Source organism: Petaurus breviceps, unplaced genomic scaffold (genome assembly GCF_028583685.1).
Source record: "Petaurus breviceps papuanus isolate PSGF00001 unplaced genomic scaffold, PetGlider_PUasm1.0 90639, whole genome shotgun sequence".
Lineage (NCBI taxonomy): Eukaryota > Metazoa > Chordata > Mammalia > Diprotodontia > Petauridae > Petaurus > Petaurus breviceps.
The window spans coordinates 7,556,736-7,572,901 of NW_027187296.1; the positions used below are offsets into that span (position 1 = coordinate 7,556,736).

The 16,166-nt window shown below is 44.2% G+C and overlaps 2 protein-coding genes across 6 annotated transcripts in view; one reads left to right on the forward strand and one right to left on the reverse strand.

Annotated features, from left to right (window-relative positions):
• The window catches only part of ART5 (ADP-ribosyltransferase 5), a 10,776-nt gene extending 9,946 nt beyond the window's left edge, over window positions 1–830 (reverse strand). Inside the window, exons 1-2 of one of the 3 annotated variants that reach the window (XM_069064714.1) lie at window positions 652–830; window positions 84–141 (exon numbers count right to left, since the gene is read on the reverse strand). The gene's annotated coding sequence lies outside the window, so the exon portion shown is untranslated. Of the gene's footprint in view, window positions 1–83; window positions 198–651 lie in introns of those variants that run through there. The other 2 variants (XM_069064715.1, XM_069064713.1) reach the window with 2 other exon arrangements.
• Window positions 831–4,030: 3,200 nt separating this feature from the next.
• The window catches only part of ART1 (ADP-ribosyltransferase 1), a 20,188-nt gene continuing 8,052 nt past the window's right edge, over window positions 4,031–16,166 (forward strand). Inside the window, exons 1-6 of one of the 3 annotated variants that reach the window (XM_069064717.1) lie at window positions 4,050–4,161; window positions 5,046–5,173; window positions 7,531–7,666; window positions 9,894–10,008; window positions 10,303–11,074; window positions 13,120–13,161. In XM_069064717.1, coding sequence (XP_068920818.1) covers window positions 9,946–10,008; window positions 10,303–11,074; window positions 13,120–13,161 — 877 coding nt within the window. In that variant the 5' untranslated portion in view covers window positions 4,050–4,161; window positions 5,046–5,173; window positions 7,531–7,666; window positions 9,894–9,945. Of the gene's footprint in view, window positions 4,162–5,045; window positions 5,174–7,530; window positions 7,667–9,893; window positions 10,009–10,302; window positions 11,075–13,119; window positions 13,162–16,166 lie in introns of all 3 variants that reach the window. The other 2 variants (XM_069064716.1, XM_069064718.1) reach the window with 2 other exon arrangements.

Sequence of the window (16,166 nt, forward strand, 5' to 3'; positions counted from 1 at the left end):
GGGCGGGGTGGGTGCACAAAAGCCCGCACAGCTTCATCCCACCTCCTGGAACGAGGCAGCCCCAGGAGGACCCCGGTACCCACCTCCGGGTGCAGCGCGGAGCCGCTGCCTTGGGAACGGGAGCCTGGGAGACTGCTGGAACTGGAGGAACGTAGGTTGGGGTCCCAGTTGATACCACCGCAAGTCCCAGAGTGGGGAAAGATAAACAAAATCCTGCCTAAGTATAGTCGGCTCCACGATCCTCCCTCACCCCCCTTCCCTGAAACCCGACACTGCGGTCCCTCCTTTCTATCCCTGTTCCAAGAGAGAAGAGGATCTGAGCCAAATGTCCCCTTCCCCTCCCTGTGCGTGGACGCTCTGGGAAAAGGGATAGTATCTCCACATAAGACTGGAGGTTTCCTGCGGGCTAGACTGGGTCTTCTCAGTTTTAGGGTTCCCAGAGGCAGAGGGGCTTGAACTGATATACTGTGAATTGATTCATAATTTCCCAATCTGGATCCCTCCCCTCGCCCCCTCTCTCCACTTTCCCCTCCCCATCCACTGGAAACCGGGAAAGGTGAGGCCTGATAAAGGAGACTGAATTCAACACCCTCATCCTCTGCCAATAGCCCATCCATGCAGCCTGCCTCCCGGCTCGAATTAATCCCTCACCCTCACATCAGGTGACTTCTTGTTTATAAACATTCTCCCCAGCTCCGCCGTGTCCTCGGTCAGTCCCACTATAAATAGACCCTGGGACGAGATTTCTAGGGCCCTGCCAGAGGCTAATCAAAGAACTAGGACAATTGGTGAGAAAGTATAAGCAGGCACATTCTGTCCCAACCTGCCCCAGCTCAAGGGTTACCTCCCTTCTCTATCTACGTTGCTCTCTCAATACCGAGTATCCACAGTCCTCTGGGTCTCTCACTTACAGACTTTAACACACCCTTTCTGTTTTATGGAACTCTGTCTGACTCCTCTGTCAAACGATCTCACTTTTTGTGTAGTTAATACATTCTCCACTACCGAAGATACTTAAGCAGGGGCTTGTTAATTACCTAGCTCCCGATTGATGAGTGTTTCCCCTATCTAATCCAATCTAGACCTACTACCCAGCTTTCTATAGGCATCTTCATGACTTCCTTCATGAGTGCAGCATCTCTACCCCACCTCCCCTCCCCCTTTCTTTTCCACCTCCCGCCCTGGGAGCAATAATCAAATCAACACTACCCATGGGGAAAGGAGTCACTCAAATACAGTATAATTCCATTCACTATCCCCATAACTTCCCAGGTCAAAACACCCCTCCTTAGTCACCACTCCTCTTTATGTGTCCTCTTCCCCCATTATAATATAAGCTCCTTGAGGTCAGGGACTGTCTTATTTTTTCTGTTTATTCTCAGAAATATGTTTATTTCCAAGCCAGTGCTGGACACAAAGTGCTAAATGCTGCTTCTTTCATTGGTTTATACTTGGCAGGTATGTCCTTTAGTCAGTTATCAAGCATTTATTAATGCTGTGAAAGGAATTTCTACTCACTATGGGCTGGGGCCCCTGAAATCCTTTCCAACTGTGAAATTCCAAGATCTTAAATAATCCAGTGATTTTATGATTCTTCGATCTTGGATTCTATGATTTTAAAGATACATTACTTTGTAAGCAACATATTGAGAGACAGCATGAGAATGTGGCATCCTCGAAATCAGGAGTCCCTGGAATCTTATTTTTTTTTTCTGTTTGACTTGTCTTAATGAAAGTTTCATCCCTCAAAAGGGATAATTCTATCCTAGGTCTGATTCTCACTAAAAGGTACACACTAGTTGCAGGGGCAAATGCTCCATCTTAGACTGTGATCCAAAAGGAAGAAGTAGAAGTAGAAATTTAGAATGAATTTGACATTCATTCAATTTTGAGAGAGCAGATTTCAAGATGTTCAGTGGAAGGGCAGAATCCCAGGGTCTAAAAAATTCTACCTGGAAAGTCTGCCTAGGACACGTAAGAAGCTCTAAAACAAAATTCTGAAGACACAAAAAAATTCCAATGTGGAGAGAAAAGGGATGTGAATGCACTGGGAATTCACCAACCACCTTAGATTTTCAAGAAAACAGATATGGGATATAGAATGACTGTGACACCATAGTAGGATTCTGTGAGAATAGTGTAAAGAGTGCCATTGCTCAGAATGAATGTGACTGATGAGTTTTTTTTCCCCTCAAGTTCTAACAGGAAGACTCAGAGAAGGAATAGGATTTGTTGCTCGAGATAGATAGAATGAAGATAATGGATGATAAATAGAAAGTATAATTACTCAATTCTTATTTTGCTCCTGTTTTCTCTGCTAAGGGGGAAGGGAAAAGAAAAAATAAGCATTTATTAAATCCCTACTATGTGCTAGGCACTTTACAAGTACTCGTTCCTTTCATCCTTACAACAACCCATGAGGTGCTATCATTGCCCCCATTTTAAAGTGGAGGAACAAGCGTGTCCAGAGTCACACAGGATAAAAGTGTCTGAGGCTGGAAGTTAGGTCTTCCTGACTCCAGGCCCAGGTCTTTATCCATTGTACCATCTAGCTGCTAAAAAGAATGGTCCTTGGACTAGAAAGGGCAGAACAAATATGGCTACTAAAAAGGTAATAATATCCAAGATAGGTTAGAAGACAGTAAGAGATTGAAGGAATTCTAATAAAAGCTGCCCCACCCCAATATTCTAACTTCATTACAGGATGAGCCCCACTGAACAGCAGGCTCACTGTACCTACCAAACCTCCCCCCCCAATATCCTAACTTCTTCATATATGCTTCACTGCTCACTGGAACAACAGGTGTGTCCCTGAACTCTCAGTTCCCACAGAAACAGCAGGTGTGTCCATGTGATGGGAACCCAGCTACTGCCTCTCCCTGATCACTGCCCCCAGACCCATTCCCACAGAAACAGGTGTGTTCTTGTATTCAATCACAATCACATCATCCATCTAGGCTAAGAAAGGACCACAATACCTATCTGTCTTAACCAGACAGGACCACAATATCTGGCCAGTTGGAGGGCAGAATGACCAGAATGTTTAACCACCGAACCATAGATGGGACCCCTCCTCCATTACCTAATCCCTTAACAAATTCCTCCTGCCTTTTTAATATTAATGATATTCCTCTATTCTATGTAAATTTCTGTTATGTAATTGCATCTTTACTCTATAAAAATCCATCTTACTTTCTTGCTGGTTCCTCTTGGAATTTAGCTCGCTTCATGAGAGGCGTCAATCTCAATAAATGCCTCTATTTGGATTAGAGGTGGTCTGACTGAATTCTTTGAGACAGTTCCACCACCACACAACATGAAACTGCAACAGTTTTGGGGTGGGCAGAGACTCCACCTCAACAATTTCTGGCATCCCTGGGTTTAAACCGAAACAAGATCACCTAGCTGCCTTTGATGAGTTCAAGCCATCTGGCCCAATGAAATACAATCTCAGTAATGAAAGACCTGGAGTATGTGATTAAGGAGCCATTGTCACTAACCTTTGAAAGATCATAGAGAATGGGAGAAGAACAGCAGTATTAGAGAAAGTCAATTGTTATCTTCATTTTCAAAAAGAAGAAAGGAAGGAGAATGGAGTTTACAAACTGTAGAGCAGCGTGCTATAAATTATAGTCTTGTTTTCTTTTGGACCACTGCCTGATATCTTTTTAACCCTTCATTAGATTTTCTTTAACTAGTCTTTCTGATTTCTTTTCAGTCTTCTTCCTAATTTATTTCCATTCCACAGGTTGATTTCCTTCTAGATTTATTCCCAACCTTCTACCTGACGTCTCTTTAGACCTCTGATTAATTTATTTAGTCCTTTGCTTGATTTTTTTTTTTAGTCTCCTATCCAATTTATTTTTATCTCAGACACTTGTATGCTCAACTCTCCGTTATCCAACCAGGAAAACATGCCAGGGAGGGGCAGACTCAGGGACAAATTGGGACCTGGGCAGGAAGGAGCCCATCCAGAAATAGAAAGCAGAGGAGGGGGGAGATTGAATTTCCAAGCATTTGTATCGAAGGGGAAAAAGGGGAGGAGAAAAGAGGGAAGGGGGGTTCTTATATAAAAGAAACTCCTCCTCCCCCTGGGCTTGGAGCCCTGGAGCCCAGTACCTGCCATCCCCTCCCCTGTCCTCCACCCATGAGGAGGCCCAGGTAAGGGGTACAAATTTCTGTACTGGGAGGGAGGGTGGTGAAGGCTAGAAGAGTTACTAGGGAGAGGTTCTTCAGGTCTGACTGGGGTGGGGGGATATGAGAGAGAGACAGAGAAAGAAAGTCAGAGCCAGACACATACAGAGACAGAGAAGAATCAGAGATCTCCCAGATCTTAGAGATCCCAAATCTCTCATTTTATAGAGGAGGAATCTGAGGCCAAGAAAGGGCAAGTAGCTTGTTAAAGGTCACCAGTAAGTTAGTGGTGGAACCAAAACTAAAATCCACATCTTTAGACTCCTGGTCTAAGGTTCTTTCTAACACATCAGAAAGATAGGAGTAGAGGATGAGGAGGGGAATGAGACTGGTAAGTCAGATTACAGAGGGGACACTTCCCAGGTCTGTATTTCAGCACAGCTGTGAGAGGAGAAGGAGGAGTGGACTAAAGTTAATAATTATTCTCTCTCCTGGGGTATGAATTCCAGGCCATTGAAGAGAGCAGGACAGGGCTAGCTCTAGGACTGGTCTATGGGCCTCCTACTTTTGGAGCGATGTCCACTAAGAAATATGACATCAGGCAATAAGCCTTCTTTCCCCTCCCTTCTCTTCCATACCTTATTCAGGATCATCATGCTTACATTTGCTTGCTAATAAATAGAGCTATCCAAAAAGTGCAATGGGGCACTTTGCTTTTATTTTTTATTTTTCTTTAAATAATATTTTATTTTTCCCACAACTACATATCAGAAAATTTTTAGCATTCATTTTCACAAGATTTTGAGTTCCAAATTTTTCTCTCTCCCTTCCCTTCTTTTGAAAAAGGTAGGTAGTTTGATATAGTTTATACATAGGCTATTATGTTAAACATATTTCCATATTCATTACAGTTGTGGAAGAAGGAACAGGTCAAAAGGGAGAAAAAACACATGAAAGAATAAAGTAAGTGAAAAAAATCCTTCGATCTGCATTCAGAGTCCATCAATTCTTTACCTGGATGTGGACAGCATTTTTCTTTGTGAGTCCTTTGTTCTTGTCTTGGATCATAGCATTGCTGAGGAAAGTTGAGTCATTCATAGTTGATCATCACACAATGTTGCTGATACTGTATACAATGTTTTCCTGTTTCTCCTCGTTTCACTTTGCATCAGTTTGTGTAAGTCCAGTTTTTTCTGAAATCTGCAAAGGGGCGCTTTGGAAGACAGTGAAATCCCCTATCATTGGGACACTTTAAGCATAGGCTGCGTGGTCACTTGTTGGAAAAGAAAGGATTCCTGCTCAAATAGGGATTTAACTAGATATGCCCTGAGAGTCCATCCAAGTGTAAGATAATGTGAGTTTAGAGTCAGATTCAATGATGTTTCAGAGGAAAACCCTAGGACACAAGTCTCTTTCCTAATAGCTTACTTGTATGGGGAGAAAAGGAAGTCATCCTGGACCGTGATCTGAAACTTTTCCTTCATTCATTCAGTTCACCATTCCCTGTTTTGGTGTCAATAGTCAATAAATATCTGTTAACTACTTTCTATGTGCCAGGTACTATTCTAGTTGCAAAAAATACAAAGAAAGGCAAAAGATAATCCCTGCTCTCAAGAAAACCAGTCTAATGAGGGAGACAACAATCAATTAATATGCATTTATTAAGCCCCTCCCATGTACCAGCGAACCACTAGGGATACAAAAAGAGGTAAAAGACAGTCCCTGCCCTCCAGAAGCTCACAGTCTAATGAGGAGAAAACATACAAACAAGTATGTACAAAAAAGCTATACAGGATAAATGGGAGATAATCAACAGAAGGAAGGCACAAGCATTAAGGGGCTTTCTGTAGAAGGTGGGATTTTAGTTGGGATTCGAAGGTAAGAGCCAGAAATGAGAAGGGAAAATGTTCCAGGAATAGGGAATAGCCATTGAAAAGGCATGGCATCAAAGATGGAGTGCCCTGTGTCTGGGTTCCACCTGGTCTGTAGCTGAAAAGAACCCAGTGTCTGAAATCAAAAGCCCTTAGACTGAATCCCAGATCAGAAATGTACCAGATAGGTGACCTTGGGCAAGTCACTTCCATTCTCTAAGCCTCAGTTTCCTCATCTGTAAAGTGGGAGATAATGCCACTTGTTTTCTCTATTTCACAGATGCAAGGAGATAATTTTTTAAAACCTTAAGAGTTTATATTATTAGCAATTTATCATTATATCCTGTATCACTCATTTGTAAGGAACAGAGAACATAATTAATATGATATTGCATTTTCTTATTTCAATGGATCAGCCCTATGATCTCATCGATATGAGCATTCTCTGCTTTGGTTCAGGTTGTAACCCACTGGTATATTCTCATCTTGGATTCTCTGCAGAAAAGGTACCTAATGTGATGGAGGCTTTCTTTTTTAGGTCTTTTTTCATTTTACAACTATTAAGCCATCCATCTGTTTGTTATCCCTTAATTTTGCCATATGACTGGCCTACCTTTTCTTTTCTTTTTTATTTTTGTTTCTTGGAAGGGGGAAGGTAGGGCAATTGGGGTTGTGACTTGCCCAAGGTCACATGGTTAGTAAGTGTTAAGTGCCTGAGGTCGGATTTGAACTCAGGTCCTCCTGACTCCAGGGCTGGTGGTCTATTCACAGTGCCACCTAGCCCATTCCTACATTTCCTCAATGACACCACTTATGTAGCTCCTTGAGCATAGGTCATCTTTGGAAATACACTGCAGCCTCTTTCCATTATCTGTTTGGTGGCCCAGTGGTTAGAGAGCTGGACCTGGAGTCAAAAAGAACCGAGTTAAAATCCTGCCTCAGATTGTGTGACCCTGGGCAAGTCACTTTAAACTCTCTGACTTAGTTTCTTCCCCTGTAAAATGAGGTTGATAACAATACTTAGGTCAAAGGGTTGTTGTGAGTATCAAATGAGATAGCATGTATAAAGTGCTTTGCAGACTTTAAGGTGTTCTATAAATAGATATTAAGATGCTACTATATTATATAATAAATGTAATATGTTAAGATGTTAATATATTATATAACACAACAAATATAACAATAGTCATCCTAAATATTAATTAATAACATAATTATAATATAAGATAGTAAGATATGTATGGAAGATTCCTTGTTGGAAAACATTTAAGGGTGAGTTTTGTTTTATATATTCAGGGTTTTTTTTTTTGTTTTCTTTTTTGCAATCAACACAACGAATATAGTAGGGCCTCATTTTACTCACCTTTTAGTCAATTGTTTGATGGTGAGAATGAGAAAAATCACAGCTAGCCTTTGTACGGCACCTACTACGTGCCAAGATACTATGCTGAGAGTATTTTATTACAATTTCATTTGATCCTCACAACCCTGTAAGGTAGCTGTTATTCTCATTCTTATTTTACAGGTGAAGAAACTGAGGCAGGCAGCAGTGAAGTGGATTGCCAAAGGTCACACAGCTCATAAATATGGGAGACTAGATTTAAAATCAGGTTTTCCTGACCCCGGGCCTAGCACTCCCTGTACCCCCTCGCTGCCCCCAGGTGAGTGACTGAAGATGAGTTCTACTATAGACAAATAGCTCTGGAAGTCTCTTGTTCCCATATCTTATTTTTACAGGGGATGCCTCTGACAGATCATTCTTTTATTTTATTTTTTTGCTTTTTGGAGGGCAATTGGGGTTAAGTGACTCGCCCAAAGTCACACGGCTAGCAATTGTGTCAAGTGTCTGAGGTCAGATTTGAACTCAGGTCCTCCTCACTCTAGGGCTGGTGCTCTATTCACTGCGCTACCTAGCTGCCCCCTGACAGATCATTCTTGTAAGGACTTTGCCAAGATGCAATGGTTGGTGCATGGATCAGTAGTTACCACGAATGTTTTCTCCATAATTTTTTTAGGGGAGGGGGGAAGCCAGGGTATTAATCTCCTCCATGATTTTTCCCATTCTTTTAGCATCTCTCATTCCCTGAGATCTTCTGTCAAATGATTTGTGGATGCTTTCAAAGCTGTCACCTCCAGCATGGAGCTACTCATGTATATTTTTAGTCTGAAGCAGCTGGTCCTGTAGGGCAGCTAGGTGGTTCAGTGGATAGAGCACTAGGCCAGGAATCAGGAAGACCTGAGTTCGAATCTGGCCTCAGACACTAAACAGTTGTGTGACCTTGGGTAAGTCACTGTTTGCCTCAGTTTCCTCATCTTTCAAATGAGCTGGAGAAGGAAATGGCAAACCACCCTAGTATCTTTGCCAAGAAAACCCCAAATGGTCAATGAAGAGTTGAGCAAGACTGAAAAATGAGCTGATCTTCTAGCACAGGCAAGTCAACCAGCATTATTTAAGCATCTGACTGCTGCTAAATCTAGGAAGGACCTTGGATTTTAATAATAATAAGAGGTAGCATTTGTATAGTACTTTAAGATTTGTAAATTTACATATATATGTATATATATTTACATATATATGTGTATATACACACACACACATATAATCTGATGCTTGTGTACAATCCATTATATATTATCTGATTTGATCCTAACAGCAACTCAGTATGTGACCTACCCAGGATCACACAGCTGGTGAGTATCTGAGGCTAGATTTGAACTCAGGTCTTCCTGATTCCAGGCCTGGTGCTCTATCCACTGCTCCACCCAGCTGCCCTAAAGGATCAGCTGCATTAGACTAAATACACACATGAAGAAATCCATGCTGGAGGTGACAGTTTTGACAGTGTCAATCAGACAGTGTCTGAAGCAGGTCTTTCTGAGTCCAAGCCCATCACTCTATCTACTATGCAACCTAACTGCCTACCCTCTAAATGGTCCTGGTTCAGCTGTAGAGTTAACTGCATTACTCCCTCCCTCAGAAAACTTCCTTGGCTCCCCACTGTCTATAGGATAGAATAAAAGCTCCCCAGCCTGCCCTTCAAAGATCTCTATACCCCAGTTCCAATTTACTCTTATATTCTTTATTTCCCATTACCTTCCTTCACTCCCTCTCCATTCCAGTCATACTAGACCCTTAGCTGGTGTCCAACCTCCCCTTTCCAAACCTGTCCTCCTTTATTTCTTCCTCTTCATCCTCTCTGCCTTCAAGGCCCAGTTTGAGTTCCATAATCCCTCCTAAGGGGGACCTGACCCCCTCCCTCTTTACATTTTTCCAGAGTACTTTGTCTCCCCCTTCTCATTCTATAGTTCAGCCTTCATCAAACTAGAAGCTTCTTCAGATCAGGGACCAGTTTTTGTTATTTTTTTTTTCCCTATCTCTGCATCTCCAGCATTGAGCACAAGGACTCTGAGGATGGCAGACATAGGGACACCCTGATTTCCTTGACATAGGAAACTCCTATACAAGGGATTCCTTTCACTGGTTCAGGTTGGCATATTCTCTGCAATTTATCATCTAAAGGGCTACCTGGAGCACTGGGAATTGTTTGTGTCAGATGCAGGATTTGAACCTGGATCTTCCTGGATCAAAGGCTATCAGTATTGGTTGAATTGCAGGAGAGTGGGTCAAGTAGCTGGAAGGACATTCAGGTACCACGAACAAGCTGAGGGCTGGGAAGTCAGAGGCCTGGTTTGGAATCCTGGCTCACTTATGTACCTGCAGGATCTTGGTCGACTCACTGGGCCTCAGCTTCGTCATCTGTAAAATAAAGAAGGTGGGACTAGGTGACATGGAGGTTCTTTTCTAATTCTAAATCTATGATTCTATGAGGAGGGAAAATAAGAGTCTTCTGGTCCAGCTTCTTCTTGCCTCCTCTTCTTTCCCTCCAGATCCTCCTGATTCTGAACTTGGCTCTCAGGGGGACAGACAGACAGACGGACCATGCAGGCCCACACGGTCATGCCTCTGTTGCTGGCAGCCTTTCTTCTAGTGGAAACCCCGAAGGTACATGCATGCCTCTGTCCCCAGCTGAAATAGAGGAAGGAGAAAAGCTGGCCCTTGTCCTCAGGTGTGCCCCGTTCTGAGAGGAAGGGCATGATCTCTGCCCTCAGAGAGTCCTTGGTCTAAGAAGAGGACAAGGCCCCTGTCTTCCCAGAGCTTCTGATCAGATGCCCTCAGCCTCTCCCTCTGAGCTGTGCTTTTTGTCCTTAGCTGTCCTGGAGACAGGTTATTTCTCTGGGAACACAGAGGTGAAGACTGGACTGGGGCTGAAGTGTTGTGACATCTCCTCCTTTGCAGGCCTGGAGCCACAGGGTTTCCCGCCGTGACCTCTTCTCACGAGAATCACCGCTGGACATGGCACCAGCCTCCTTTGATGACCAGTATGCAGGCTGTGCCGCAGCCATGGAAGCAGTCCTCCCTGACCTCAACCACACTGAGTTCAATGAAAGCCCAGTCTATGCTGAGGCCTGGAAATCAGCAGCTGCCCGTTGGCAGGAGCGCCGGGACTGGGAGCTGAAGGGGATGCCTACGTCTCGACGAGTGCCACCGCCAGGCTTCAGGGATGAACATGCAGTGGCCCTCCTGGCCTACACAGCCAATAGCCCCCTGCACCGAGAGTTCAATGCAGCAGTGAGAGAGGCTGGCAGATCCCGGGCCTATTACCTCCGATATTTTCCTTTTAAGACTCTTCACTTCCTGCTCACAGAGGCTCTGAGACTGCTGGGCACAGGGCAGCAGCCCAGGTGCCATCAGGTCTACAGGGGAATACATGGGGTCCGCTTCCGACCTGTGGGGCCAGGGGCCACTGTTCGCCTAGGAGCCTTTGCCTCAGCTTCCCTTATGAATGCTGCTGCCCATCAGTTTGGAGAAGACACCTTCTTTGGCATCTGGACTTGCCATGGGGTAGTTATTAAGGGCTATTCCTTCTTCCCTGGGGAAGAGGAGGTACTGATTCCTCCCTATGAAACTTTCAAGGTAGTCAATGCCTCGGTGCCAGCTCAAGGCCCAGTTCGTATCTACCTCAAAGCCCAGGACAAGGCCAGCACCTTTAACTGCGAGTATATCAAAGGTAATGCAGCCCTCACCCTCCAGGAGCCCCAAGGTTGGGAGAAGAAACATGACCCCTGCCTTAGGGAGCCCTTGGCTTGAAGGGGATGCATGGCTCTTGCCTTGACCAGACCAGCTATACATAATGTACATTGATAACTTTCTCCAGTCTGGGTCACCTTGCCTATGCCAGTCTAGGCTTCTGCTCAAAGCCTCAGGTCTCTTGATGCCCTACCCCCATTCTCTGGAAATCTTCTACCTATCTGGGCCCTGTTTTGTCGCCCCCAGAGTACCCTTAAGACCCAGTGAAACTCCTGCACCTGGGCTAAAAAAAACACATCAGCCACTCAGAGGTAATGGTAAGACAGGAATTCCTGTGAAAAAGATCTAGTAAATTATACAATCACTATATATTATCAAGAAGGCAGCTGGGTGGCTCACTGGAGAGAGCCCTGGGCCTGCAGTCAGGAAGACCTGAGTTCAAATCCAGCCTTGGACACCTATTAGCTGTATAACCCTGGGTAAGTCACTTGGCCTCTATTTGCCTTAATTCACAGGAGAAGAAAATGGCAAACCACTCCTGTATCCTTGCCAAGAAGACCTTATGGACCCTATTGTGCATGGGGTCACAAACAGTCAGACAGGACTGAACAACAACAACAACATGAATCATCAGTGTGGTGGGTTGCCTAAAGAAGTTAATGCAATCTTAGATTGAGCAAAGAGAGATGTTGCTGTCCAAAATTCAGGAAGTGAAAGCCACACTGTCCTCTGCCCTGGCCAGGTCACATCTAGAGGGCAGGTCTGGCCACCACATTCTCAGAAAGGCATGATAAGAATAGCCAGCTCGTATACAGCACTTTGAGGTTTGCAAAGCACATTACAGGTAAACTCATTTTATCCTCAACAACCCTGGGAGGCAGATGCCATTATTATACCCATATTATAGATGAGGAAACAGGTTAAGAGATGTTAAGTGACTTGTCCAGGATCTGTCAGGAAAGAAGGAAGGAAGGAAGGAAGGAAGGAAGGAAGGAAGGAAGGAAGGAAGGAAGGAAGGAAGGAAGGAAGGAAGGGAGGAAGGAATTTTGTTAAGTACCTACTCTGTTCCAGGAACCATGCTAAACGCTTTACAAATATCTCATTTGATCTTAACAACAACCCTGGGAGGTAAGTGCTATTATTATCCCCATTTTACAGTTGAGGAAACTGAGGAAGGCAAGATGAAGTGACTTCTCCAAAGTCCCACAGCTGTTTGGTGTCTGAGGTCGGGATTTGAACCTAGGTCTCCCTGACTCCAGGTCCAGTGTTCTGTGCACTATGAGTCCCTGCTCTGAGGAGCCCTCATTGCCACTTTCATAGGAGCATTTAGTACAGAGTAACCAGCATTGTGAGAAAACTGGGAATGATTCCATCTGAGGGACATTTGGAGGAAATGAGAAGAGCAGCTTTGGGGTAAGCAGGGTAGCTTTCTTCACGGATTTGAAGGTCTATGATGTGGAAGAATGAACAGAAAACAAGAGCTGTAGCATTACATAGCAAAATCACTTTTCAGGCACATCCATATTATCCATTCAAAGTTTGTAAAGCACTTTATAAATACGATCTCATTTTATCCTTACCATGGGAGGGGGATGCTATCATCCCCACTTTACAGTTGGGGAAACTGAGGCAGACAGAGGTGAATGACTTGCCCAGGGTTATATGGCTAGTAAGTGTCTGAGGCTGGATTTGAACCCAGCAGTCTATGCACTAGCTGCCTATCTTGTAGCTGTCCTGCTTGGCCCTAGAGAGTAGAACTAGGAACAATGGGGAGGAAATTGAGGAAGGACAGGTTTAGGATCAATTAAAAGAAATGCTTCCTAACAATTAAAGCTTTCTGGAGGTGGCATGGGCTGGCTCAGGATATATGAGTTTCCTTCCCTTTACTATAAGTCTGCAAGGGGAGGCAGGAAGACCACCCATCAAAGGCATTATAAGAGATCAGCTCCTGAAATCTGAGATTTCTTCCCACTCTAAGCTTAAGTCCAGGATTCTCTCCATTTTCACTGTTTTATTCTTTTCCAGACAAGCAGTGCACTTCAGGCCGCTGCAAACAGAATAATTCAGGTAAGACAAGCCAGGACTTTAGGTCATTATTGGGGAAAAATGATTATTGCCTGGGAACCTGCAGGTCAGATTAGGTAGCAGGCAGTTAAAGAGAGCACTAAGACTTCTATTTTTCTACCCAAGTTACTGTCTCTTGTTTGTTGTGTGACCTTGGATAGGTCCTTTTGAGTCTCAGTTTCTTTATATTGGGGATGAATGAAATGGAATCTACTAAGTGCCTACCACAGAATAAACAAATCTGGGGAAACTCTGAGGGGGAGGAGGAGAGTGCTGTGTCAGAAGGAGACCTGGCCTGGAATTTAGGAGACTAAGGTTTACATCTTCATTATGACACAAATTTGCTATGTGGCCTTGAGACCTGCCTTCTCTGGGTTACAGATGGAGTTTCTCCATCTCCATTCTACCTTCTGGGGTCCTTCCAGCTCTAAGGTTCCTTTCACCTCTGACATTCTGTTTTTTCCCTGTGTACCTATGGCAATTAGCTCTTCTTTTCTCCCTACTTACTTCCTACCCCTACGAATCCTGTTCTCTGAATAGGAAAGACATTGTCTTTAGAAGAAAGAAAGAAGAAAACAAATATTTATTAACTACCTACTATGTGCCAGACACTATGCCAAAAGCCTTGTTAACATGCTCTCATTTGATCCCCACATCATGCCATTATTATCCCTATTTTACAATTGAGAAAACTGAGGCATACAAAGGTTAAGTGACTTGCCCAAGGTCACATAACTAGTAAGTGTCGAAGATTGGATTTGAGCTCAGGTCTCCTGACTCCAGGCCCAGTGCTCTTTCTACTGCTCTACCTAGCTGCAACTGTCCTCCTATGCCTGGTCAGTCCTGACATCCTGTTCCTTCTTCCTCTTCAAAGTCTCTCATAACTGTCAACCCCCCCCCATTCCACTTGATCAATCAATCAATGGGCAAGCATTTATTAAGAATTTTGCATATACCATAGACTGTGCTGGGTGTGGGGGTCATGAAGACAGAATCTTGGTCCTCAGGGAGCTTACATTCTAACAGGGGAAGTCACAGGCACACACAAAGCAGAGGCAAGGTACCCTCAGAGGGGCAAGGCACTAGCTGCCAAGGATTCCAGGCCCCTTCCCCTCCCTGACTGCATCAGTCTCCTCATCAGCCCCATATCTTCAATGACCCCCCTCTTTCCATCTTATACATTGGTAGGTCCAGGATAGACATCCTACAGCCCAGATCTCACCATTTCCCTCCCCACTGAGGAGTGGAAAGGAGAGGACAACCTATCATTGTTCCTTCTGGCCCCCAAAAAGTCCCAGCCTAAACATTCTGGTGTCAGCCTCCTGTATCAGGTCCATCTTCCTTCCCTACTCCCTTAGACTTCCCTCCCATCCCCAGCAAAGTGCAGGATTCACCATCCCCCGAATACATCCTGACTGTTCATATAAGCTTTTCTTCTTCTAGGTGTGATCAGAATGAAAATACCCTTCATAGAAAATCTTGGAATTTTTATTTCTAGAGTGTCTTAGGGTTTAGATGAAAGAGTTCAGAGTCTGAGTCTGAGATCAGACAAGGTCTTTACTCTCTCATGAAAAAAGGGCCTTCTGCCCCTGTCACTCAGATAGCATCTGCCAGGGAGACAGCAGCAGGTAGAAGCAAGCCCACGGTTATATACCTTCTAACGCAGAAACCCCAACCCCCAACTGGCCTTCATTCTCATTGGTAGGGAGGACGGCCCACAACCTAAGATTGGGAATCTATCTCAGAGACAAAGGACATGGAAACACATGGGTGTCCAATGCAAGGCCAAGAAAGTAATTTTGTCATTATTTGGCATATCTTGTGCTGAGGTGGCACTGGGGAGGGTCTCCATTGCTCTAAGTCCCAGATTCCTGTAAGGTCAAGTGACTTCTAAACTTAGGCCTAGTGGATGCTGAAGCCACTCTAGATCTGATTTTTCAGAATGGGGAAACTTCATTGCAAGTTATCCCTCACAGTACTCTCACTAATAACTATTGAAAAGTTATCCATAGAGGCAGCTAGTTGGTGCAGTGAATAGAGCACTGGCCCTGGAGTCGGGAGGACCTGAGTTCAAATTTAACCTCTGACTAATAACACTTACCAGCTTGCTCTGTCTTCCCCCCTCAAAAAAAGAAAGAAAGAAAGAAACCTTATCCATCCTTCATGTGCCACTCCCAGGAAATCTTCTTTACTAACCACTCCCTCAGGTTCTCTCTAATCCCTTTGTTGGGGTCCCTTTTATGGTCTAGGGCATACCCTGCCTGGCACTACAGACACGGATGTCCCTATCTTAGCCCCTTGCTAGACTCTGAACTCCCCAGGCAGTGCCTTGATTTTCTTTATCAGTCTCTTCTACAGACATGAGCACATGGCCCAGTCAACAGGTATTTAATAAATGAAGGTTAATCAAATGAAGATCATAGGATCATAGATTAGGATCTGGGAAGGACCCTGGAGGCCATCTAGTCCAACCCCCTCATTTTACAAAGAAGGACACTGAGGCAAGATAAGTTAAGTGACTGTCCAAGGTAGGTAGTAAGGTATAGAGAGACACAATTCAACTTTAATTCATCAAACGTTCATTAAGCCATCTGCTGTGTGCAAACATATATGTTTAATACTGAGGTACATAGAAAATTTGGATGTCTTGGTCCCTGTCTGTTGGAGCTGGTGGGGAGGGGAGGAAGGGTAGCAGGTAAGAGGTGGGGAAGTTAGGTTAATAGAAAGAGCACTGAAAAGCAGTGGATTCAAGTTCTGACCGTGTTACTTAGCCTGGGTTCGTATTTCATCTAAACTTCCCGAGGATCAGTTTCCTTAGCTGTAAATAGAGGACAACGTAATAAATCTATTACCTACCTTACTGGTGACCTAATGAAAATAAACCTGTTATACATTTATATAAACCCTAAGAGACTCTAGAAATACCCGTGTTTCCCCGATAATAAGACCTATCCCGAAAATAAGCCCTCCCCTTACTGTGTAAGATTCCTCTAAAATAAGCCCTTCCC